Genomic DNA, 25,673 nt, shown 5'->3' on the forward strand with positions numbered 1-25,673 from the left:
GAAACCGGGTGGCCCGAGTTCGAATCCCGGTCGGGGCAAGTTACCTGGTTGAGGTTTTTTTCCGGGGTTTTCCCTCAACCCAATACGAGCAAATGCTGGGTAACTTTAGGTGCTGGACCCCGGACTCATTTCACCGGCATTATCACCTTCATTTCATTCAGACGCTAAATAACCTAGATGTTGATACAGCGTCGTAAAATAACCCAATAAACTAAAAAAAAATCAATATTCCAAACCGTAAGCAACGTTCCAAACAATCATAGCCATGGCCTATTAGATCATAACGTACAAGGACCCTTGATTATCCTTTTAAATTTCCCTACATACAGAACTTGCAGAATATATTGGTACTACTGGCAGACGAATTATGAAGCATTGTGGAAATGCACGAGATTCTAACCTCACTTTTATAAATAAGATTTAATATTGTTTTGAAATGAGAATTAGGCGCCCTAGAGGCATAACTACTGGACAGATAGTATTAGTAGCTATTCTTGGAACACTTGGAGGCATTTATATTTGGAAACCATTACTGAAGCAGAAATTAAGTATACAAAAAGAGGGCGAGAAGAATAACGAAGCAGCAAGTGATACAAAAAAGGTTTAATGTACAGTCTCAGATAAGGTAAAATCACTATTTTAATGATTATTACGTTTTGTATGCTTGGTCGTTCATACCTTAAATTATAGTAATCAAAGTTTCGCAATAAGGGTTCCAATAAATATTTAATTGGACATTTACTACAAAGTTAACCCTTAAGAACTTGTACGGAGTAATATCCATTGGAAATCATTTCGTTTAAGATGTTGTGACCTTCAGTACCTTTCAAGAATATCTAAGCTTTGTCTAGAAACAGAAATAGCAAGTTTTGTTCCGTTAGGTTTTAATACAATAGGCATTGTTATCGGCATGTGAGAAATGCTTCGAAAGTTTGGAAAGGCATAAGTGACACAGAGTGAATTAGCACGATTTACTTTTGATACCTCATGTTCACGTGTAATTAATTATCATGTTTATGTGTAATTACAGACACAGAAACAAAATTTAGGTGCCCAATTCTGGGTCTGTACATTCTGCAAGGGCAATGATGACTGCTCCATCAGACGATTTGATGGAACAGTGTCTGCGATGTGTCAGATATTTTGGAATTTATAAAATTGTTCATTTTTTTTCTAATTAACATAATAAAGTCCAAAACAATGATATGCAAGTGGCAAGTAATTTATACAAATGGAGATTTTATATTGCATATATTTTATCTTATAATGCTGACAGCCAACATTGTTAGTTTATTAATGATTAAACGAGTTCATAAGCTGAGCTTAAAAATCTGTATTTCGTATGTTCCAGAAAAAAATTATTTTAAAAAATCAGTAGAGGTCAGGTATGTATACAAAAATGATTGAAATATATGTAGATGCAGACATGTTCATGAATTAAATACTATTATAGTCACAATCATGCCATGATATGAAAGAAAAATTTCACAACCTCGAGGGGGAATCGAACCTGCGACCATGGCATGATTGTGACTATAATAGTATTTAATTCATTAATATGTCACATCAACGGACGTATATACGTCATCCAAACATCGTAAGATGAAGATTAGACATGTTCAGTTAGTTACACATTACATGCTACGACTTATGAATGATATATTAATTTCCAGAACTCACAATCTCTAAAAATTGCATAGTAATTAATTTTTAAAAAGGACAACATCGTACTGGTACTTCAATTCATGGTTTGAAGTGAAGCATAGACTATAACATGTCGCAGAGAAACGAAATCTGAAAGTTATTTTTTCTTTGTTAGTGAATGGAGCAAAATTTCTTGATCCTGAAAACACGAGATTTTGGTGATGGTTTAAAAAAATAGCCCTTACTTCCTATTAAAATAAGACAGACATGTTAATGAATTTGCCTTATTCTTTACTGTTGAATATAAACTGAAAATCGCCAGATTTTTATAGAGTATTCTAATTAAAGGTAAATGTACTTAGTGGTAAACTATTTAGAAGAGTAGTAGTTTGTAGTTCTTTCATTACTGGTGACGATTTCTCTCTTGTTCGCTATTCCGAAGTTCAATTTGGAATCTTATATAAATGTCTGATTTCAGATTTCAACCAGTACCTTGCAGTCCATAAGAAAAACAAACTACTAGATAATTTTCTTCGCAAAAAAGTCTTCTTAGATTCAGTAAAATGAAGAAACATTCATTATTTAATATAATCAAAGGACATCCTGTTGGTTTACTTGGTATAGTTTTAGTTGGAACAGTTTGCGGTGTACTTGCATACCGAAGTTATGTCAGACCTTATTTTATTAGAAGAAGACATGAGCAAGCTGAAGCCTGGGCAGATTATTTGTATAAAGAAGAAGTAAAACATAAGGCAGTCAAGAATTCTTAATAAATGCACATAACTATTAATGTGGTTGTAAACCAATAGTAATCTATAGAAAATTGAAACCCTCTCTGCAGTTAAATTTTAGGGCCTATATTGATATCAAGAAGGTGTAGAACTGTCAGAAAGATGTATACTCGTCCTTTCTTGGGAGTATCTTGTATTTGTAATTGCAATATTATTGTACATACTTAGTAATAAACTTTTAAATCTTATTTAATACTGTACTCGATATTGATGCCTTGAAACAGGTTTTGTGAAATAAAACATTTATAGCATTATTCTCTATAATAGTATGTATGTATTTACTTATTTTCTTATCTCAAAGCTGAGTTGCAAGGAGTAGTGAAGTGCGTTTCATAACCTCTCCTACTCAGATCCCATCATCACCTTCCCATGGTGCAACTTGTTTTTAACATATGAGGCTCTGGGGCCAAGTCACAGCTGTTCCATCAAAAACTGAAATATCAGAGGAGAGGAGAAGATAAAGTTTGATAGTGCAATGCTTTTATCTGAGAAAAGAATACTTCAACTCGACATTTCAAAGGTGAAATCCTTAAATTATGCAAATAAATTAGAACACTTTGCAACATGTCAAACGTAAAACAATGTCTACCTATATTCTACTCTTATTTCACTTCGATCAAACTACTGATACTTCAACTGTATACCTGCATTACACGTTTTCTTCATATATTAAACTGTTGTGATGTGGACAAGTGGAAAGTCTAGCTGCCTATTCTAAGCTGGAAATGTTTCACTTGAACTGCCTGAAATAAGCAAGTTATCAAAAGGTATTAAAAGAATTATATTAATTCACGCAAATTTCACACAACATAACACTCAAATGAAATTAACATTTATAAAAATCTGCTGCACCCAGTACAAACCTTTGAACCTTTGTTGCATGACTAGCATAGGATATATCGCTACAGAGGAATATCTTCAAAGATTCAACATCTCAAATTCAGCTACCTGCAAAGTACATCAGGAAGGAAAGGAATTTTAGCCCGTATTGTAGTTCAATGCACATCCGTGTCAGAAAAGAAGAATACAGTAAAAACAGCACAATTTGCATATTATTTTAATCACCCTTATTCTCAGGTCAATCACTAAATAAATTTACAAGGGACATTGTGATACGAGCAACAATTTATGTTGGATTCATGTATGAAAAAAGAAAGAAAAGAAATTAATTCAGACCAAAAAAAAAACTTTTTATATGTGTACTTCGACCTATTTCCGCGTCTGTATGTGCCTGTGTGTACAAAGATGGCAGATGAGTCTCCATCAGCAGACTGTTCATATAGGTTCATTTAGCATACAACCCCCAGGAGAGAGACAAGATGAATATATCTTTTTAATGGATTATCAAAAACAGCAGTAAGTAGTATTGTTATGAAAGAGGCTAAGAGGAGGATAAAGTTGTTGTCTAGTGCCTTGCATCTGGCAATGAAGCCATTAGCAGAGAGGAGGATAAAGTAGGATGGTAGAAGTTGAAGCAAAAATCTTTACAAGAAGCTGTACCTGAAAGCCAGAGTTGCATACCAACATATCTTTGTTCACTACAAATTTCATTTGAACTAGCCATATTAGTCTTACATCTTACACAAATATATATATATATATAATGCTTTTTTGGAGATGTCCTTTTCTTCTTTCTGCTCGTACCTATTTCATTATTAATTTAGGCAATCTTTCTTCCGACATTCTTTTCAACATGTCCAACCCAATACAATCTTTTTGTTCAATAACTTCTTAAATATATCGATATTATTTTTCACGCCCATAATTTCTTTTATAGTTTCATTTTTAATTTTTTCTCGCTGAATTTTCTTTCTGATCTCCTTAAAACATCCACTTGTATAGACAGAATTTTGTTTGCTGGTTGATAATTTGTTACTCTGTAATAGTTTTATAAATGTATAATTTTCTAATTTTTGTTATGTTTTACTTCAAATAGCATTTAAGGCATTTATAGCTTTTCTAGTTTGGGTAATTATATTTTTAATTTTCATCCCATTATTTCAAAATGTATCTATTTTGATGCCTCAATAAGTGTATTCTCTACCAGTTACTATTTCTTCCTCATTGTTTAACTTCAATGATTATAATTCTTCAATACAAATACTAGGTGACCATCACATATTCATTTTGTATGAGGTCTCGCCACCTCATTGAATACTACACGGCTATTATGAAGTAGCCAATATGTATTATTACTATTTAATACGAGAAAAATTCGTACCGGCACTGGAATCGAACCCAGGACCTCTCAGCTCTGCGCACTGAGCGCTCTTTCCAACTGAGCTATGCCGGGACACGATCCATGGCACCGGCCGAACCCCTCTCGTAATGCTTTTTACGGCCTTACTACCTGCATTTGAGATGATACAAGTCATATATGCAGGAGCGCATATTTAAATGACTTTGTGGCCATATTCAACGTTCTGGGCCACGGACCACTTCCCTTCCCCCACTCTTTCTCTTCTACTATCTCAAAGAACTTGCTAATTTCTTAGATAACAACCCTGAATTATGATAATAGGGGAACATAAATATATTGTAAGTTCACAGGGCTAACGGCTTCGAAGCTGGGTACCTGGTTCTAATGAAGTGCACTGGTAGCAATCTAAAGCATGGGGGCATGAGATAGTTACTCTGCCTGCCATTAAAAATTCACTTCACTAAATCCCCAAGGTAAAAAAAAAAAATAAAAAATAAAATAAAAAAATAAAAATAAAAAAAATATTCAACATCAGTTTGTGACAACTGCTAACAGTTAATACATCACATATTCATTTTGTATGAGGTCTCGCCCACCTCACTGAATACTACACGGCTACTATGAAGTAGCCAATATGTATTATTACTATTTAATATGAGGTGGGCGAGACCTCATACAAAATGAATATGTGATGTATTAACTATTAGCAGTTGTCACAAACTGATGTTGAATATGGCCACAAAGTCATTTAAATATGCGTTCCTGACTTGTATCGTCTCAAATGCAGGTAGTAAGGCCATAAAAGCATTACAAGAGGGGTTTGGCCAGCGCCATGGATCGTGTCCCGCCATAGCTCAGTTGGAAAGAGCGCTCAGCGCGCAGAGCTGAGAGGTCCTGGGTTCGATTCCCGGTGCCGGTACGAATTTTTCTCGTATTAAATAGTAATAACTAGGTGACCACTTTGTATGTGGCATGTAAACAGTGGCACTGCAATCTTATGTTGTTACTCCATGGGAGAGGGGAAGATATAGTCTATGACTAGAATAACAGAGTGATTGTACTGCACAGGTCATGTAACAGCGGTGCACTGTGTAGTACAAGTGACTGCAGTTCCACAAACAGAATGGTCAGGTAATATTATTTGTTAAATAAGTATATAATAAATTTTCAATCTTAAGACATATCAACTTGCAAATGTTTATTTGCTATTTAATAAAATATATGAACGTTTTCGCCGTTTGGGGCATCTTCAGATATAACAAAAAACATATAATCTGGACCTATAATAATAAATTATGCAAATAACAAAGAATAAAGAACAATGTATGTATGCAATACATGAGATTCATGAGCTTTATGTATGCAATTTAAAATAGACCTATTCACATTGATCTTGATACACCATTCAAATAGTTCCTTTCAAATCCCTATGCCGCTACATACCTCAATACATACGATTATCTAGGCCTCAGTTCTCTTAAAACCACCAACACACCAACACCAGCACATACAAATGTAAGTATTCGAATGCCGTCAAATTCATTAAAACAATTACATCCTTCCCTCATATCAAATTGAAAACAAATTAATAATTAATATTCTTATTTATTTATAGAATATCTTCATTTATATACTTCAATAAATCTGATGACACGCAATAGCCATAATCAATAGGATGCCATCAAATTAGAGTAATCACCAACGTCAAACAACATCCATTTCATAGGCGAACGATCTCTGTAAGTAATCTCATAATAATTATTATCGCTGCCTTAAATCACTTACATATATTTGGTATTATAGCTCATCTAGTTATTACTAATTACTACGAATTATAATGTTGATTTTCTCTACTTAACTTTCAGTGAATGATTGAAATTCATACCTAACTTATGATTTATCTATTAGGAAATCATCGTATACTCCATGACATCCATAACCAACGAGCATTCATTCAAATATCTCAACAAATCTGATACACGTAACAGCAATCTCCAACATAAAACAACATTAGTTCATTAGCGAACGCTTTTCAGTAACTAGTCTTATAATAATAATTATCTGTGTCTCTATATAATAACTCGTATATATTATTATCATTTCTCCATCTCAATTTTCAGATGAAACACATACATAACACACGAACATCAGCTACGCAAACTATCGTATATGCTACGACAATTATCAACTAATGATTATATATATATATATATATATATATATATATATATATATATATATATAATTTATTTCAAGAAATAGTCTGCCCAGGCATCCTGGGTTGCCAAAAACACAGAATAACACACATATAAGAATAGTAATGATTACAGTAAGATAGATGAGCCAAATTTAAATGTGAACTAGGAGCTTAAGTTTAAGAAATAATAAATCTGTACATATATTTGTAACAATCACACACTAACGAATAGAAAAGGGGGGGGGGTATTATGATATTCCGTATAAATGATTTTTCAGAATTGCCACAGACCCTTTAATGGTTGAAGTAATTATTTTTGGAATGATGTCATGGATTCCAAATGTTTTGATAGTGTTTACAGTTGATCGTGGGATGGTGCCCCTCGCTCCGATCATTAAACCATGTACTTCCCAGGTGCCTTCCATCTGATATTTTTCTCGAAAATACGGAATAGTAGGCTCATAAATTTGTTGTTTTTCTTTGTTGACCTCGGATGGTTGGGTCTGGCTCATCTCAAATCTAACAGTTGGGTCCAGTATAAAGCCTTTACTATTAGTCTTGTCTAGAGCCACGATGTCCGCTCTTCTAATTCCGCCGCCTTCAGACGCAACGCAGTGCACCTCTTCATGGACCTCGAAGGATTTGTTTCTAAGGGCTTGTGCTATTAGTTTTCGGATGTTATGATGGCGTGAATTTCTCAGGAGTTCTCCATGCTGACAGGATCCTAGGATGTGTGCTAAGGTTTCAATCTCGTTGCAGTATCTGCAACGGAAACCGTCCAAGGATCTCCCATGAAGACTTCTCACTGGTGCTACGTTAGCATTCATCTTAATTGCGTCCCGCCATTCAGAGGAAGATAGACCCTCCTTAGAAAAAATCCATTTATTTCCGGGAGTATATTCTTGAAATAAAATAACACCTTTTCCTTTATGTGGAAGCGCACACCATTTGTCGTACTCTTGTTTCCTAAGATTTTGTCGTAGTTTATGGACATTGATGTTACTTATATCCAGATCTTCAGGTGGAATTTTTAACTTCCTGGAACATACTTTCTTTTCTGCTGCTATGTTCCTTGTAGAAACGACAAGAGGATTCGAGGTTCTCAATAATGTGTTGCAAATATTGAGATGCTGTAAATATGCTTCCCATTGAGCTTTGAAAAGGCTGAGACCCTTATATTTACGTTCGGTGTACAACATCGCGTCGGGCGTGTCTCCTGGCAAACATAAAATTTCCTTCACCGAACTTTTAATTAACTTATCCACATCTTCGAGAAACCGGTCAGAAAGCTGGTGAAGGGGAGCATTTTGAAGAGGATAAACAAATATAGGCCAAATATACATATTTAAAACACTGAGTTTTTGTTCTGGTTTCAGAAGATAAGTAGATGTTAAAGCTTGGATCTTATTATTTAAATTATTGATTACTTTGGCAATGTCAAACTTAATTTCATCAGAAAAATTAATCCCAAGGTATTTGATTCGTTCATCTCCATCAATACTATTAACAATTGATCCTCCAAGATTCAATGTCGTACTACTTAATTTTCCTTTCTCGATAACGAAGGTTTGAGTTTTAGATTCATTTAGACTTAATCCGATCTGCTGTAATGACCGTTTTGTCATGGTAAATATTTCAGATGCAGCAATTGTACTTTTAGCAACAAGTGCAATATCATCCGCAAATCCTAATGTTACTACATTATTTAGAGCCGATACAAGGTCATATCCAAATTCTTCAGCCACACTAGGCTCGGATAATTCATCAAAAATGTGGTCTATGCTGAGATTAAAAAGCATTGGGGAAAGAGGAGCGCCTTGCATAACCCCTTGTTTAAACGGTATGGGTTTTGTTTTATGGATTCCAACCTCTATCTGGGTTTCATTTCCACACTGTAAATTTATAATTAAATCCTGTAATTTTTGGGAAAGGGCAGAATTGTGAATGACAGATTCCAAATGCCGATGTCCAACAGTATCATAAGCTTTATGCACATCAAGAAACAAGATGGTGACATCTTCTTTTTCGATTTTGGCCTTACGAAGAACTGAATTTAATATAGAGGCATTAATCTGTGCACCAGCAGTAGATACAAATCCTCATTGGTTTTCATTAAATTCTACGTATTGTTGCATTCTTGAACAAAGACACCTCTCCAAAACTCTTCGAATTACTGAACAAATGGTTATAGGTCGATAATTATTTGGGTCCTTTTTTTCTCCACCTTTATATATAAGAACAATTCTAGCTTTCCGAAAAAAATTAGGTACCCAATTGTGTGATAACATTTTAGTTCCTATTAATGCTAAAATTACTGCAACTTTTTCACATTTAATAGTTCGCATCAATATTTTATCTGGTCCTGCAGAAGTGTCAATCGAAATACCTTGCATAGCTTTAAGAATTTCTTCCTTACTAACAGTATCCAGAAATTTGTTGTTAATATCATCTTTGTCAACTTCAGTAATATGGTTCGGATAATTATCCAAGTGATGGTGGTTTACATTATTAAATTTATTATTAAACGTAGTTTCAATCTCATTTACCGGAATACTTAAAGGACATATCTTTGGTTCAAATATTCGACGAACTGCTTTCTTTCTTTGGTTATAATATAGGAATTGTGTCACCTGGTAATTGTATTTTTCTAGTCTGACTTGCTTTTCTCGTTTGGATTTCCTTTGCGGATTTGTGGTTTCAGTATAGTGTCTATTATTATTTTTGAAGTCACCACGTCTGCGTGCTAGATAATACCGCGTGGCGGGGTGTTTGGGGCCTGGGAGAAAATGATGAGCAGTACCAAGAAAATCTTTGAAATCTTCCGTATATTTTTGAAAGTTTTCCTCGTCCATATTACTCTGAAAAATTTGAATCCACTCATCCAAATTTTGTTGAAACCCATGAACATCATTGTTGTCTGAAACATTCTCACTCTCGAGATTAGGGAGTGGTATCTCCGGTATATCAAGGGAAACATTCTGATTATTAGAATTATAACTAGAACATAGATTAGTACGAAATTCTTCCGGATGAGCTTTAGCAATATGCTGCTTAACACCTTTGAAAAATTTATTACAATGAGGACAGATGTTAAGTGCAGTTGACCATATACCATGAGCCACTTTCATGTGCTTATGAATACCCCTTTTATCATACAACTTTTTGCAATAAATACATCCAATTTTATTTTGTCGTAATGATGAATCATTATCATCAGGTTGATTAGTAGCACTAATATGTGTAGAAATATCGTAAGGATTTTCTGCTGCTGCTGGGGTAATATTCAGCGAAGAATCTTCTGATGTGTGACATCTCGAAATGTGGGTATTGATGCCTCGATGAGTAAAAGATTTATCACATAAAGTACAAGTGACAGAAGAAGTGTTAGTAAAATCAAATGGAGTAGACAGAGGGATGTTGGTTGACATCACTGATAAATTAAACTAAAACGCGTAAATAAACTACACAAAAACGAAATAAAACGAATTAATGTTTGTAAGCACTGTTGCTATGTAAAATCAACAAGCCTATAAAGTCACTAGAAAACACACTGAATTTCTTGAAGATTCACATGATGAAAAACTTTCCTAATATACACATGAACAAACGAAATAAAAAAGTCTTCGGATAATCAAGAATTAATCCAGTTAAGGATATTAATCACATAATAAACGTTTGAAATGAAAGAGCACACATTGATCAAACCATGGCCTTCCAAGTTACTCACTATATCAATCATCATTATAAATTTTAAAATTTTAACATTATTGACAAATTTTAATCATAATTGTATATTTTATTTCTAACATGAGCTATATGTATAAAATATCCGTCCAATTCAATTTCAAAATCCAAAGATTATATCAATAATTATCCTGTATTATGTCATATTTTACATAAAGCTCATGAATCTCATGTATTGCATACATACATTGTTCTTTATTCTTTGTTATTTGCATAATTTATTATTATAGGTCCAGATTATATGTTTTTTGTTATATCTGAAGATGCCCCAAACGGCGAAAACGTTCATATATTTTATTAAATAGCAAATAAACATTTGCAAGTTGATATGTCTTAAGATTGAAAATTTATTATATACTTATTTAATAATTCACCAGGCATATTGAAATATAAAAATGAATTGTAAATTAATATTATTTGGTTTGTTTACATTTTTACCCTCCATTTTTCATATTATTTTCTTGACATATATTCAATATCATCATGCTTTTGTACCAGTACTATCTGATCATCTGCAAAATTTAATGGATATATTACACGTATTTTGGACTGGTATAACTTTTTTTTAACATTTTCTTTTCCAGCTACTTAATGCTCATTGCATACATATAAATCGTAAATAACGTTGGTGATAAGCTGCATCCATGTCTTAATCATTTTATTAGCTTGAAGCCATTTGTGATTTTATTTCTGATATAGATCCTTCATATAAGTTAATACTTTTGTTGTTTAGTCAATTGTTCGAAGATAGGTCTGGAACCCTCGTGACATCAACAAGGCATCACTCATGAGGCAACTAAGCCAGGAGATAGTGTGGTAGAGTGGCCAGTTCCTTTCCCCCCTCCATTGCATATATCGCTGACTAGCTACATATTACACTAGTCAGACATCAGATGTATACAAACAATTGTTCTTCCTCTGGACACATATCGTCAAGTGAAATGTACTGCCTGATAATAGATAATTTACAATTCATTTTCTATATCAATATGCCTGGTAAATTATTAATAAGTATTTAATGAATTTCAATCTTAAGGCATATAAACTTGCAAATGTTTATTTGCTATTTAATAACAATATATGAACGTTTTCGCCGTTTAGGGCATCTTCAGATATAACAAAACATATTATCTGGACCTATGATAACATATTATGCAAATAACAAGGAAAATAGAGAACAATATATATGGTACATGAAATTCATGAGCTTTATGTAGATATAACATGAAACAGGATGAATATTGAGATAATCTTTGAATTTGAACTTCGATTGGACGAATGTTTTATTTTATACATATAGCTCATGTTACAATTAATATACAATGTTTAAAATTTGTCAATGTTAAAATTTAAAATGATGATAATAAAATATTTAAAGTAATCGTGGCTGAAAGTTGTCTAAGTTACAAGATAGTATGTGTAGTTAATGTTCTTGTGTTTTGTAACTATTTCGCTTAGAGAGGCCGTTGGCATTTCAGTGGATGTTGTTTTACGTTGATGACTACTTTACAGTTGATATACAGTGATTAAATTAGCCAAAGTTAAAATTTTATAATGAAGATAATAAAATATTTAGAGTAATCACAAAGAATTTTAGACATTGCAAATGATAATGGATACAGTAAAACCCTTATTCGAAAATTAATTCGGAAAAAAGAAAATAATACACGACAGACAAACACTACCTTAACAAAAACAAATAATAATAAATCAAAATTTTGGTCAACACTTACTTACAATAAATACATATCTAACAAATTAAAAAACTTCTTTAATAAAGAAAACATAAACATAGCATTCAAAACAAATAATAAGTTAAACAATAATATCCATAACACAATAAATCCTATAGATAAATTAAATAGCAAAGGCATATATATGCTTAAATGTCACACATGCAGTAAGAAATACATAGGCCAAACTAAACGCAATATAAAAACAAGATATAAGGAACATGTCAACGATTTCAAAAATAATAGAGAAAAATCAAAATATGCAACACACTTAATTAATACTGGACATGAATTAGGTCATCAACAGAACACATTAAGTATCCTAAAAACATATAATGACAATAAATTCATAAATGCAGCAGAAGAATTCTTCATTGCCTACTACCATAATAAAGATCAAAATATAATCAACGAAAATTTATTAAATTTTAAAAATCCACTGTATGCAATTTAAAACAGACCTATTCACATTGATCTTAATACGCCATTCAAATAGTTCCTTTCATATTCTTGCGCCGTTACATGCCTCAATACACACGATATCTAGGCTTCAGTTCTCTTAAAACCTCCAACACATCAACACCAGTACACACAAATGTAAGTATTCGAATGCTGTCAAAATTTATTAAAACAATTATATCCCCATATCAAAATTGAAAGTAAATTAATAGTTAATATTCTTTCAGTTATAGAACTTCTTCATTTATACTTCAATAAACCTGAGAACACGTAATAGGATGTCATCACATCAGAGTAGCCATTTCAAAGTCAATGACCTTTAAGTAAGTAATCTTATAATAATTATTACTGCTGCCGTAAAATCTTTTACATATATTTGGTATTATAGCTTATCTAATTATTACGAATTATAATACTGATCTTTCTATTAATTTTCAATGAATGATAAAAAATCATACCCAACTCATGATCTATTACGAAATTTATCGTACATTCCACTACATTCACAAGCAACGAGCTTTTATTCAATATCTCAACTAATTACACCCAATAGTAATTCTTTAACATAAACAACATTTTTAACGAGTAATCTTATAACAATAATAATTATCTGCGTCTCTATATAATAACTTGTCTATATTTGCATTTATTATTATCTCTTAATCTCTATTTTCAGGTGAAACAATTACAAAACACACAACATCAACTACGAAAACTATCTTGAACTTACGACAATTCCCAGCCATGATTACTCTAAATATTTTATTATCTTCATTATAAAATTTTAACTTTGGCTAATTTAATCACTGTATATCAACTGTAAAGTAGTCATCAACGTAAAACAACATCCACTGAAATGCCAACGGCCTCTCTAAGCGAAATAGTTACAAAACACAAGAACATTAACTACGCATACTATCTTGTAACTTACGACAACTTTCAGCCACGATTACTTTAAATATTTTATTATCATCATTTTAAATTTTAACATTGACAAATTTTAAACATTGTATATTAATTGTAACATGAGCTATATGTATAAAATAAAACATTCGTCCAGTCGAAGTTCAAATTCAAAGATTATCTCAATATTCATCCTGTTTCATGTTGTATCTACATAAAGCTCATGAATTTCATGTACCATATATATTGTTCTCTATTTTCCTTGTTATTTGCATAATATGTTATCATAGGTCCAGATAATATGTTTTGTTATATCTGAAGATGCCCTAAACGGCGAAAACGTTCATATATTGTTATTAAATAGCAAATAAACATTTGCAAGTTTATATGCCTTAAGATTGAAATTCATTAAATACTTATTAATAACTGATAATAGATGTACTGCCAGAACCTCAATCAGAGGTTAATACTTTCATTGATCTTATATTAATATTTGTTTCGTTCAAAGTTTCAAACACTTTATATAATTGGACATTATCATATATGCTTTTGTTAAGTCTACAAAATCTCTGGGAACAACTGGATAATACCCACGGCAGAGCAATGTCGATAGTCGACGTTACTCACTGGCCACTACTCACCAGGCCGTACCGAGCCGTGCCAAACAAAACACAATCGAAATGGTGGTAGTAAATTCGCGACTATATTCTTAAATAATTCACTGCATTAGTCAAGTGCAAGACTTCTGGCTTCTGTTGCATTCAAACAATTATAAAATAGGATAATTTGGTCCAGGGAGCATCCGTTTTTTGATACAAAGATAATTTGTTTGGCTTGTTTCTTAAATGAAATTACGAAATGGCGTTCCTGTGCTTAACATTTAATAAAAAAAAAGAAATATAGCAAAACTGTTTTATCTCGAGACTCTCATCTAAGTCACGTAATAAGTCATGTAATCTACTTCAATATATTTGCGCAAATATACCTTGTAGCTAACAGTGGTGCTATTTCTCAGTAATGTTCAGAACGAAGGAGGCAGAGAGAGAAAAGAAACAAATTTCTCCCTCCAACGATGCCACACACCAGTGTCGTATTCTTATGTTGGCGAGACTGTGTATTTACTTAAATTTGGTCCTAAATGTAATGGCACGGTTCAAAGATACCGTGGGAATTCTCCAGTTTAGCGAATCTCTCTTGTGGCTATCTTTTTTTCTATCAATTGCTTTACACAAAAGATGTTATCTAATCACGATCTTTCTGCTCTAAACCCTATTTGTTCTTCCATATCCATATCATATTTTCAATCAATGAATATTCCCATCATTCCTACGTGGAACATAGGTCTCTCAGAAAGCTTCTCCATCTGACTCTATTCCTGGCCAACTCCTTGATCTCACTCCATGTCTTCCTCATCGTTTTTGCTTCTGTGAGAACAGTTCGTTTCCATGTTATCTTGGGTCTGCTAATTCCTCTGCTGCCCTGCGAATTCCAATCCAATGGCTTCCTGGCGGGGTCATTTGGAGGTTGGCGAAGTGTATGTCCCAGCCATTCCCACTTCCTATACCGAATTTAAAGTTCAACTGGTTTTTGTTTAGTTTTTAACCATAGGTTTTCGTTGGATATCTGGACCGGCCAGAATATTTTCATATCATATTTTAATTCTATTAAATTATTTAATGTGGGTTCATAAATTATATTAAATATTTCTGTTACTGTTATCGCTCTGTAATTGTCATAACTTACATCTTACTAATAAAAGACATTATGCTTATAAATTCATCAGCTAATGTTGTTTTCTAATGTCAGGTGTTTGACAATAAATATCAGCTAATGTGGTACATTCCAGGAAAACACAATAATTGAAATTTTACGAACAATGTTTATTACAATCCTCAATAAAATTTAAGAATTTACATTAACATCAGTAATAAATCACGCAATTCTTTTTAACAGTAACATGCAGTTAAAAAATAACATTTCACTTTATGAGACCCCTAAATATCAGGTATCTCATTTTATATTTTCATCAGTTCTTTAAAATTCTCTCAAAAGTTTACTATTTTGTATAAAAATACATCGAATAACTTTGTATACAGAATATTGATAATATGCATGAATATAGAAATCACTCTTGCTTTGGACCATACCTTTCGTTTAGTAATTAAAATGTCTAACATTTAAAAAAAAAGTTAATTTTTATTCATCATATACTTAACTCACAGATCTTACAACCTGTGATCCATTGTTCTCTAATTTATTATAACAAAGCTAACGGTTCAGTAATTGAATATCACTACACATTCCATAACAAATTAATGTAAGGCTTAGAAAATTCAGATTGCTACAAAACTTTTAGGCCAAAAAGCTATGGAAAAACAAAGTTTATTAAAATCTGTAAATATTGTTAGCTTCTCTACTTCAAACCTAATTGTAATTGTGTTATAGGCCTATGCAAGAACAGACGAAGAAATTACATAAAAATAAAAGAACAATCGGAATAACCACGAAAAGTAACAGTTATGGCATTATTAATAACCAGGTACCTTCCTGGAAAACTGAAGAAATTTAAATTAAGACTGGCTGACATATGCCATTAAATCTTGGAATGTGGATTACGGTACGTGTATAATTTTATCAGGACCCTTTTAATTCTTCTAATCCTACTAGAAGGCTGAAATATTCCTTCCAAACTCTCTTGATTATCAACCATATATCCTGAACACTTTATCACAGTATTAAATATCGAATACATTGTAGCAAATAGTTAGGAACTGCTGAAATAAACGAATTTAAGAAAGTGAGATTGTTAGGCGAAGCTAGCCACCTCCATTGTAAACAGCTTTCTCTCTTGATATAATCAAAATACATATGTTTTCTGAAATAACTCTATGGATTCAACCAAACTCAAATCATGACAATGGAACAAAAATGAAACAATGCGCTTTATCCTGTTCACATTTAACTCAAAACTAAAACTAAATGTTAACAAAAGCCCAAAGATAACGATCACCAAATCAGAATTTTGCTTAAGTATCAGTTTGTTTATGGTGCTGATGACTGGATGAACATGGTTAGGGATGGACAAGGTGCTGTCACAGTCTAGTATATACAGTCACAAAGCTTGAGTTGTTGAGGCTACTAGGAACAATAGACTGTGCCAGTACTATTTCACATTGTCTGTAATGGGGCGACAGTAGCGGTCCTAGTGGTTAGCAACTATCTATGGATGCATATTTCCTTCATATTGTGCTTCGTGACTGTATATACTACAGTAGACTGTGGTGCTGTTCTGTCGAGGAGTTTTCAATTTCCACAGTAATCCCCACGCAATATGTGAGAGAAGACACTAAGTGTATTGTAGTCTGAATATGTAAGTTGGCATTGTGAATGCCAGGTTGGTGGGACCTGATTTGTTTTCAGGAAACCTCATCAAACCAATGTATACCGGGGACAGAACATCTAGAAGCTTGGAGCCGGTTACTTTTAAGCGATCCGACCATCCCCTCCTGCCGCACTAGCAGGTACGGTACCATTCGCTGCAAAACATTTTCTGAACAGAAGTTATTGTATTGTGAGACCGCAGCGGATCAATGAAAGTAAGTGGTCAACGTTTTCAGTTTGTTGTGCAACAAACAATTCTGCTGTGTGTGGGTTCTTCTGTAGTGACGTCACTGAAGCCTCTAGTTGTTCTGTCCCCGGTATATGTGGATTTTCTCTACGAGGTATTTCAATTGCCACTAGAAGAATATTTTTAAACATTATGTTTTATTTAACGATGCTCGCAACTGCAGAAGTTATATCAGCGTCGCCAGATGTGCCAGAATTTTGTCCCACAGGAGTTCTTTTACATGCCAGTAAATCTAATGACATGAGCCTGTCGCATTTAAGCACACTTAAATGCCATCGACCTGGCCCGGGATCGAACCCACAACCTTGGGCATAGAAGGCCAGCGCTATACCAACTCGCCAACCAGTTGACTCACTAGAAGATATTCCCTTGGAAATTTAAGAGCAAATATGGTATCAACATGATGGGATGCTTTATTACAGCAGATTAGCTCGGTGAGAACTGGACAATGTGTCAGTAATGATGGATTAATGTTCAATTAATATCTGTGCGACATTTTAAGCTATAAATTATTAACACGAATACAGAATGTAAGAGTGTTGCTTGTAAGCTTCATTGCAAAAAAGTAATCTATTCACTTACTATATGAATAGAAAAGTTAATTTTCGCCAAAGAATCACATGGTGGTGTGCAAGTCTGCCAATTTATTTTCACTTTGTATATTATGGCGACAGGTTACTGTCATCTAAAGAGGCATCTATAAGTCACGCATATTACTGATAACTAGGGCTAGGGTTCTGATAAAATTGCATCTTTTTTCTAGTAAGCCAGAAACATTACTGCTTTAGTATTTATATGTTATGTGATAAACTGAGTGTTTTAAAACATATTTGTTAGGGCATTTTTTACCTCTTACAACTCATAAGAGCATTTTTTGTTTTATTCAGTCATTTTTTGGGGCATTTTCATTTAATTTTGGCCATAAATCCCCATTATTAATGTGAAATATTATTTCCTTCGATATTTTCTCCACATATTTTGTCAATTAATACCCATCATTTTGAATATTATTTTAATCGTTTTTCTAAACAAATCCTGTCATTTTAACGTAGTACACCCCCACGTAATAGATAAGTCCAACTCCCTTCAATATAGACTCCCCTATACCTGCTAGTTACGGATAAGAGTAGCCTTGTGTTGGGCTACATGGAACTACATCAGGTAAAATAATTAATTAAAGTGTACTACTTAGAAAAATTATGTAAAATTAAATAAACTTCAATGTTGGCACTAGTCTAAATATTATTATTCCTACTAAGCCAATTATGTAAGATCAATTTTTAGGGGATTTTTAAGGACTTTTTTTAAGATTTTTAGTTCATAAATGCATTGTTTTTAAGACATTTTTTCAAGATTTATAGGTCATCAAAATCCTAGTCCTACTGATAACCCATGTGCATGTGATATGGGAAGAAAGAGAAGGTTTCCTCAATATCCTACTCTAATGTTCAGAGTAAGGAAGTAAGATTTTAAGTATCTTAGATATTACTCCTAAGAATTTAAAGGAGATTAAATCAGTAAACTCAGGCAAATTTATAGTGTCTTTCAATTTCTCGTGTAAATCCTTTGGATGGAGTAAACAAACAGGTCGTTTGAAAAAGATCTACTTGCTATACAACCTCGTACTCAAATTCCCAGTAAATATTGCGCGAGTGGAACATTCTGTACTTTCTGACAAGGGTTAATACTTCAAAACTAACATAATAAAAAAAAAATTCCTTTTCTATGTTATCTTAGAAACCTAAATCTAATTTTTCAGTTACCTGCTACGACATTAGACTTAAGTACAACTTCCTTACACACTAAATAATTGGCCAAGTTTCCTCATTAGTAATACATAACAACATTAATTAAGGTTAAATGAGATTTTCAGAATACCAGCATGAAGTAGAGAAACTTGAAAGCAAAACTATGATGTTTACATGTGTTGAGGGAGACACAGTCTCAACAGTTAAAAACTAAAATTCTTTATTCACATTAGCTCTATGGCAACAACATGAAAAAGAGGAAGTATGTTTAATAGCTCATAAACATATCATCTTGTACAAGGTACAAGAGGAATGTAAGTCTGGCACATATGAAATGCTGATATGATAAAGCCGCCAAATAAAGAATGTAATAAAATATCATTCTTACTTCTTTTATGCGTCATTTTATCTCAAGTTGAGAATAAGTCAGAAGTAACTAGTGAAAGATGTAATGAAGCACTGTATCGCTTGTAACCCCTGAAATAAAAAGAAATCTTTATCAATATCTTGAAATGTAAACAAATAACAGAAAGTATTCTAATACAAATACAATTGATAAAAATGAATATAGAAAGGAAATACTAAAAAGGAATATGTATAAATAACTAGGAATATAATTTCACATCAGAGAGGCAGCATTGATAAAATTGGAGAGTATATATACACAAGTTTGAAATCAAAGGTTTGATGTAAAAAGTATCAAATGTAATACAAAAACTAATATCAACAAGTAGCATAAAAAAGGTGAAATAAACTTGTACATAAGATTTTAAGTCAACTTTGCTGTGAACTAGCAGTGACGCATTTTTAAAGCTATGATATGGTTTTTGTTTTTGTTGAATTTTGTCCATAATTTGAATACGATTTATTTGACAAACGATTCAGTGATGTGGGTTTGCAATTACATAGCAAATAATATCCACAGTTCTTTCCTGTAAAGGATACTCAGATTATGTATTTCGTAAATGCTCCAGGTAAAACACTATAGCTTCAAAATTATCTACCATATTAATAAAAATATTTATGAAATTTGTGCAATATGTTGGAAAAATACTTTTTACTTTTATATATATATTCAAGATGGCCAACTGCGTAATACATCAACAATTCTATGACAACTCACATGATGGATCAAAATCCCAACATCAAATCTCACCATGAATTTGACGAATGACAGAAATTACAAACTTTGATTATAATTTATTATAGCAATCTGACGAATGTCAGAGCTTACAAACTTTGATTATAATTATAGTAATCTACAAGATGGCGCAAAAGTCAATTTCTCTTTACGCAGTAATTAATAAGGAGAAAAGACATGCTTAGATTTAAGTTTAATTCGATAACAATACTTGGCAGCACTACATAAACACATTCATTTGTCTGTCGTCAGTCAGCTATTTTTGTTATCAGTGGTGCCAACTTATGGAAAACACTGAGTGGGCTCAAACATTTGAGATATAAGTTAAATCTTTCTTCTTCTGTCTGACAGGCCACAAGGCCTGTTACGGTCTCACATAAAATTTTCACGCCATCTCTTAGCAGGACAACCCACAAATCTTTGGCCATGTGGTACATAATTATAAATTTCCTTTGGGAGTGTACTATTACTCTTCTTTCCAAATGTTTCCAATTAGACTGATATTGAACAATGTAATCTAAAACTGGTTGAGTTTTTAGTTCATATAAGTTAAATAAATCTCATAAGTATAATGATAACATGACAAATTGGGCTCGAACCCCACGAGCCCATATAAATTGGCACCACTGTTTGTTATTATTTAGTGGAATCTGTGTTCTGTTTTGTGTTGTGTAATGTTATTTGCAATGGCACATAAGTTTACTAATGAACAACGCATTTACATGCTTCAATTATGCTGGAAGTATGACAAAGACACTGCTAGAATTCATAACGACTTTAGTACGAGGTTTCCTAATGCACCATTACCAACTCGGCAACATTTGTGAAAACAACCTAAAATTTGAAAGGACTGGAAACATGGAGATGCATCAAGATCTGGTTGACCATGTACAATCTGTAAGTCCACACCTGTGGAGTAACTGTTAGCGCATCTGGCTGAGAAACCAGGTGGCCCAGGTTCGATTCCCTGTCGGGGCAAGTTACCTGGTTGAGGTTTTTTCCGGGGTTTTCCCTCAACCCAATATGAGCAAATGCTGGGTAACTTCTGGTGCTGGACCCCGGACTCATTTCACCGGCATTATCACCTTCACCTCATTCAGACACTAAATAACCTCAGATGTTGATATAGCATTGTAAAATAATTTACTAAATAAAATGTACAGTCTGTAACAAATAAAATGCTCAATTGGTTACTCAAGCAAGTCCTCATAAGTCATGAGAAAGGCGTCTGCTCAGTTGGGCATGTAAATGCGTTGTTTATTAGTAAACCTACATACCATTGCAAAGAACATCACACAACACAGATTCCATTCAATAACAATAGCTGACTCATGACTGGCGACAGACAAATGAATGTGTTTATGTAGTGCTGCCAACTACTGTTACCGAATTGAACCTAAATCTAAGCATGTCTTATCTCCTTATTAATTATTGCGTATGGAGAAACTGATTTTTGCGCCACTCTGTAGTTGGCAATCAAACATTTTTCCAATTTATACTGATCATGGATAGAGAAATTTACTTTGGAATAAAATATGCATAATTAATGGTAGTTTCTATTTTTTAAGAGCGAACAATTAAGAAGTAATTAACCATGGCTAATCAATATCATACTTTGTTTTGACTTACAATTCATCTAAGCGTTGTGTTTTCAGAAGAAGAGAAGTGGCTTATTCTGAGCAGAAGAAGATTTACTCATTCCCGACATTAAGCTGTCTGTATCTGGGTTAGCATTGAGATCTAAGTTAGAAGAAGAATGTGATGCATCAGCCCTGGAAGATTGTTTGTCTTCGCCAACTCCAAGTATTGATAACTTAGGCAGTAAAGCACTGACGCCAAGTCCATTTTGCAGTGGATTTTCTAAGCCATCAGAAGAGTCGGTATTGTGAACTGAATCTCTGTCCTGTAAAAATTGTATTTCAGTAATTAAGTTTCTTTCTGTGGCATTACATAACAAAGTATATATTCAACACCTGATAAATGTTAAAGATATTACAAAAATAGCCATTTCCCTTTAATTTTAGGAGAAATAATTCAACAGGAAAGAAGTTAAAAACTAAAGGTTAAACTATGGTTACATTATTCAACATCTGCATTAACTATTTGAAAAGAAACTGGGGGAGGGGGCAAAAAAAAAACTAGCATTATCTTATTAAATCTTGCTGACTATAAGTCACAAATCATTTCTGTAAACAATCATATTTTAGAAATGTGATGATCTTCAAATGATGACCTTAAATTTAAATTAAATGCTGTTAAGTTTAATTTAAAATTAATAAAAAACAAAAATAAATACTTTTTGTAGTGCACAATATAACATATTTTTTCGAACACCTCACGCATTTTTTTTCCGAATATACAAGTAAAAAATACAGGTTGTGGCTTATTTGAAATGAAGTTGGCAACATTGCCTGATTTTCCTCTTGTGCAACCCCTAAGGTTGTAGTGCATACCATTTTCTTCCCAAGCAGATATTTCAATAATTTATTGTTAACATTGTTACAAGGTGTGTGGATTAGCAGTAGATCTATATGTGTCAGAATCAAGTTCAAGTGTATATTTTGAGTGTCTTATATTTTCGATTCTGAAAATGCATACCACTGAAGGTATGAGACTGTGATCTTTCACTTGCAGTGAAAAACTTAAAATTAACAAAGATGTGGAGGAACATGGAAATCGTGCTATAGCACATAAATTTGATGCACCACAGACTAGAGGATTCTGTTCCAGGATAAAATTTATTGTTAACTGAACTGTATTTTTGTTTAATTGTTTTTAATTTGTCGTGAATAGATTTTGTTGAAAGTTTTATTTTTGTAATTTGTGTTTTATTTATTCATTTATTATTATTATTATTTTTTTTTTTATTTATTTATTTTTTTTTTTTTGCCTTTCAAAAGTGGAGTGCATGTTTTATTTGAGGGCATGGAGAATTCGAGAAAATACAATATTATACATGCACACACAAATATTGCTAATAAACAAAAAGGGAAATTTCAAAATTCAAACATTTGAATACACTTTATTGAATTATGATAGCTCACTATTTTTACATTTTGAAGTACAGTAAGACACAAATGAAAGAATTGAACTTAAAAGAATATTTATGAGAATGTTGTAATAAATTCAAAAATTAAATTTGTTCTGTATGTTTATGTTCATTAAGTTTCAACGTACATTTTGATTAAGTTGAATTACAATTATAACGCATTTTTATAATACAAATATACGTATACTATTATAATCAGAACATTTTTTGTTCATACACATACGAAATATATTTGTGCAAAAGTTTCAGCCAAAACAGATTAAAACCATTACACAAGAAACTTTTTATATCAACCAGTAAGTAAAAGCTAATAAATGCAAGTAACTTAAGAACCAATAAACTTGGATGGTCCACATTTGGTACAGCATGTACTGATAAAATGTATAGAGATGTGGTATAAATTTTAAAATGATACCTTTAAAACTGCAGAAGTTGAAAAATGTGCTTATAACTACTCATAAAATACAGGTAATAAACAGGCACTACTTACTGATATTATAATTTGTGCTATACTGGTTTTCAGTCTCTGAACCGACAAAAACAGAAAGTAGTTTTAAGAAAAGTGGGCCAAGAGGGGTAGCAAGTAAAACACTGACATAGAAGTAGAATTAAACAATTCACTGGGATTTATCGTAAGAAGTGTCATCTACTAGTGAGAAACTGGCGACAAGATCTCAAACAGTGCAGCAAAACTTAAAGTAACAAATAAATTTTAAGTCATTTTACATACCAGCAATCATTTCGTATGTCAAATCATTGTCACTTTTACAGTTAAATCATTAATCAAATTTTCTATAATACTGCATTTGTATTTCAAATGCACTGGAGGCAATATTAAGATTCTCAACAAGCAATGAATAGCACACCATTATGTGACAACAAAGCAAATGACAACAACACATTTGCTTTCGTAGTAGTTTAGTAATTTCAAGTACAGAATCAACCAATCAATCTTCTTAATGTATCCAGCTGTTTTCTGACAACATAAAGTCCACTATAGTCCATTGTAGTCTATTCAGTTTTTGTTTTTCACGAGAAATGAGGGGTATTTTGATCGGTGTTCATTATAGATGCCTGTTGCTAGTAGCCAGAGTTGGGGTGTAGTCAATATATACTGCAGGGCTGTGTCTTACGCAACTGGTACTGATGATTTTAAATTACTTCTTTTGTGGTTTATGGATGGACAGTATAGAAGAATGTGTTCCAGATCTTCATCATGATTATTGCACCACAAACAAGTAGGATTATCAGAAAGGTGAAATCGGTGTAGGTACAATTGTGTGACAATGTGACCTGTTCTGGCTCTTGTTAAAAATGTTGTTATTGTTTTCTAATGCCAGTCGTTTGACAATAAAGTCATTTGACCTCTTGCACTCCAATATTTTTCAACGATATTATCATGGTCAGCTACTGAAGCACAGTTGTTAAAAATGTTTGAACATGTCTGGACAAGTTTTTGTACATTTCCAGGTCATTTGGTTTCTTTTATACGAACTGTAAAATTTTTTCTTTCTTAGAAGAGAGCCGATTGTTGATCCATAGGTTTATAAAATGAGACTATACTGAAGCAAAAGCACTGGATAGAGATATCACTTGATGAGGTCTTGGTAGCAAATATGTTGCCTGTTTTTCAATATTATTGACTTTCTCGTTTCCAGGTATGCCACAATGACTAGTGAAATGTTATTTCCTTTTGGAGTTTTTTTAGTTTACTTAGTTGTTTCTGAATTGGAATAAATCTATGTGCATATAGGTTTGGTACATATTTAATTATATTAAATATAGCCCCCTTGGAGTTGGTAAGTATATAAATAGATTTTTCAGAAATTTGAGTAATACACTGAAGAGCAGCATCAATAGCTAGCAATTCAGTGTCAAGATTGGAAAAGGATGAACATGGTATGAAGTAACTTTCTTGATATTTTGGAATATAATACCCTGCTCCTGATGTCCCATTACTAAGATTTAGAGATCCATCTGTATAAATTTGAAGGTAATACTTAAGAAGTCTAGAAAAATACCTTATTTACAGGAAAGGTCACTTGCTGGAAGTGGTCAATGAGACAGGTTTCACAATGCAATCCGAAAAATAATACTGTTCACCAATTAGGAGAAAACAAAGTTCAAGAATGGGCCGAGCATTACTTCATCTACTGGAGCGAGAGTAGATGACAAGAAGCAGGAAAATAATAACAGTTCAAAAACATGTGCCCCTTCTCTCTCTCTCTCCCTTTGTGGTGGTGATGGTGATAGTGCCAGCAGGGCTAAATGTTTATGATGACATGGTGCTGACTACAATAATGTGTTCGTGCCAGGCTGCTGCTGCTGCTGCTGGAGGAGGAGGAGGAGGAGGAGGAGGAGGAGGAGGAGGAGGAGGAGGAGGAGGAGGAGGAGGAGGAGGAGGAGAAGAAGCAATTAAAGTGAATAAAAAGTCAT

General features: G+C 33.0%; 1 protein-coding gene and 3 long non-coding RNA genes across 4 annotated transcripts in view; 2 read left to right on the plus strand and 2 right to left on the minus strand.

The window, feature by feature from the left end:
- The first annotated feature begins 314 nt into the window (after positions 1-314).
- LOC138692953 (uncharacterized) lies at positions 315-2,704 on the plus strand. Its single transcript, XR_011330178.1, has 2 exons — positions 315-625; positions 2,123-2,704. It is a non-coding gene; the product is annotated as an uncharacterized lncRNA (long non-coding RNA).
- On the minus strand, positions 2,320-3,587 carry LOC138692954 (uncharacterized). Its single transcript, XR_011330179.1, has 2 exons — positions 3,299-3,587; positions 2,320-3,178 (listed from the first exon to the last, which is right to left on the minus strand). It is a non-coding gene; the product is annotated as an uncharacterized lncRNA (long non-coding RNA).
- A 9,196-nt stretch (positions 3,588-12,783) lies between these two features.
- LOC138692769 (uncharacterized) lies at positions 12,784-13,577 on the plus strand. The gene is made up of 3 exons (XR_011330127.1): positions 12,784-12,906; positions 12,996-13,091; positions 13,445-13,577. It is a non-coding gene; the product is annotated as an uncharacterized lncRNA (long non-coding RNA).
- A 5,719-nt stretch (positions 13,578-19,296) lies between these two features.
- Positions 19,297-25,673, minus strand: part of LOC138692768 (pelle-like serine/threonine-protein kinase pik-1) — a 29,443-nt gene continuing 23,066 nt past the window's right edge. The window contains exons 11-12 of the mRNA XM_069815962.1: positions 21,818-22,091; positions 19,297-19,524 (exon numbers count right to left, since the gene is read on the minus strand). Of these exons, the coding sequence (XP_069672063.1) occupies positions 21,840-22,091 (252 nt within the window). The 3' untranslated portion in view covers positions 19,297-19,524; positions 21,818-21,839. The remainder of the gene's footprint in view (positions 19,525-21,817; positions 22,092-25,673) is intronic.

Source organism: Periplaneta americana, chromosome 17 (genome assembly GCF_040183065.1).
Source record: "Periplaneta americana isolate PAMFEO1 chromosome 17, P.americana_PAMFEO1_priV1, whole genome shotgun sequence".
NCBI classification, from domain to species: Eukaryota; Metazoa; Arthropoda; class Insecta; order Blattodea; family Blattidae; genus Periplaneta; species Periplaneta americana.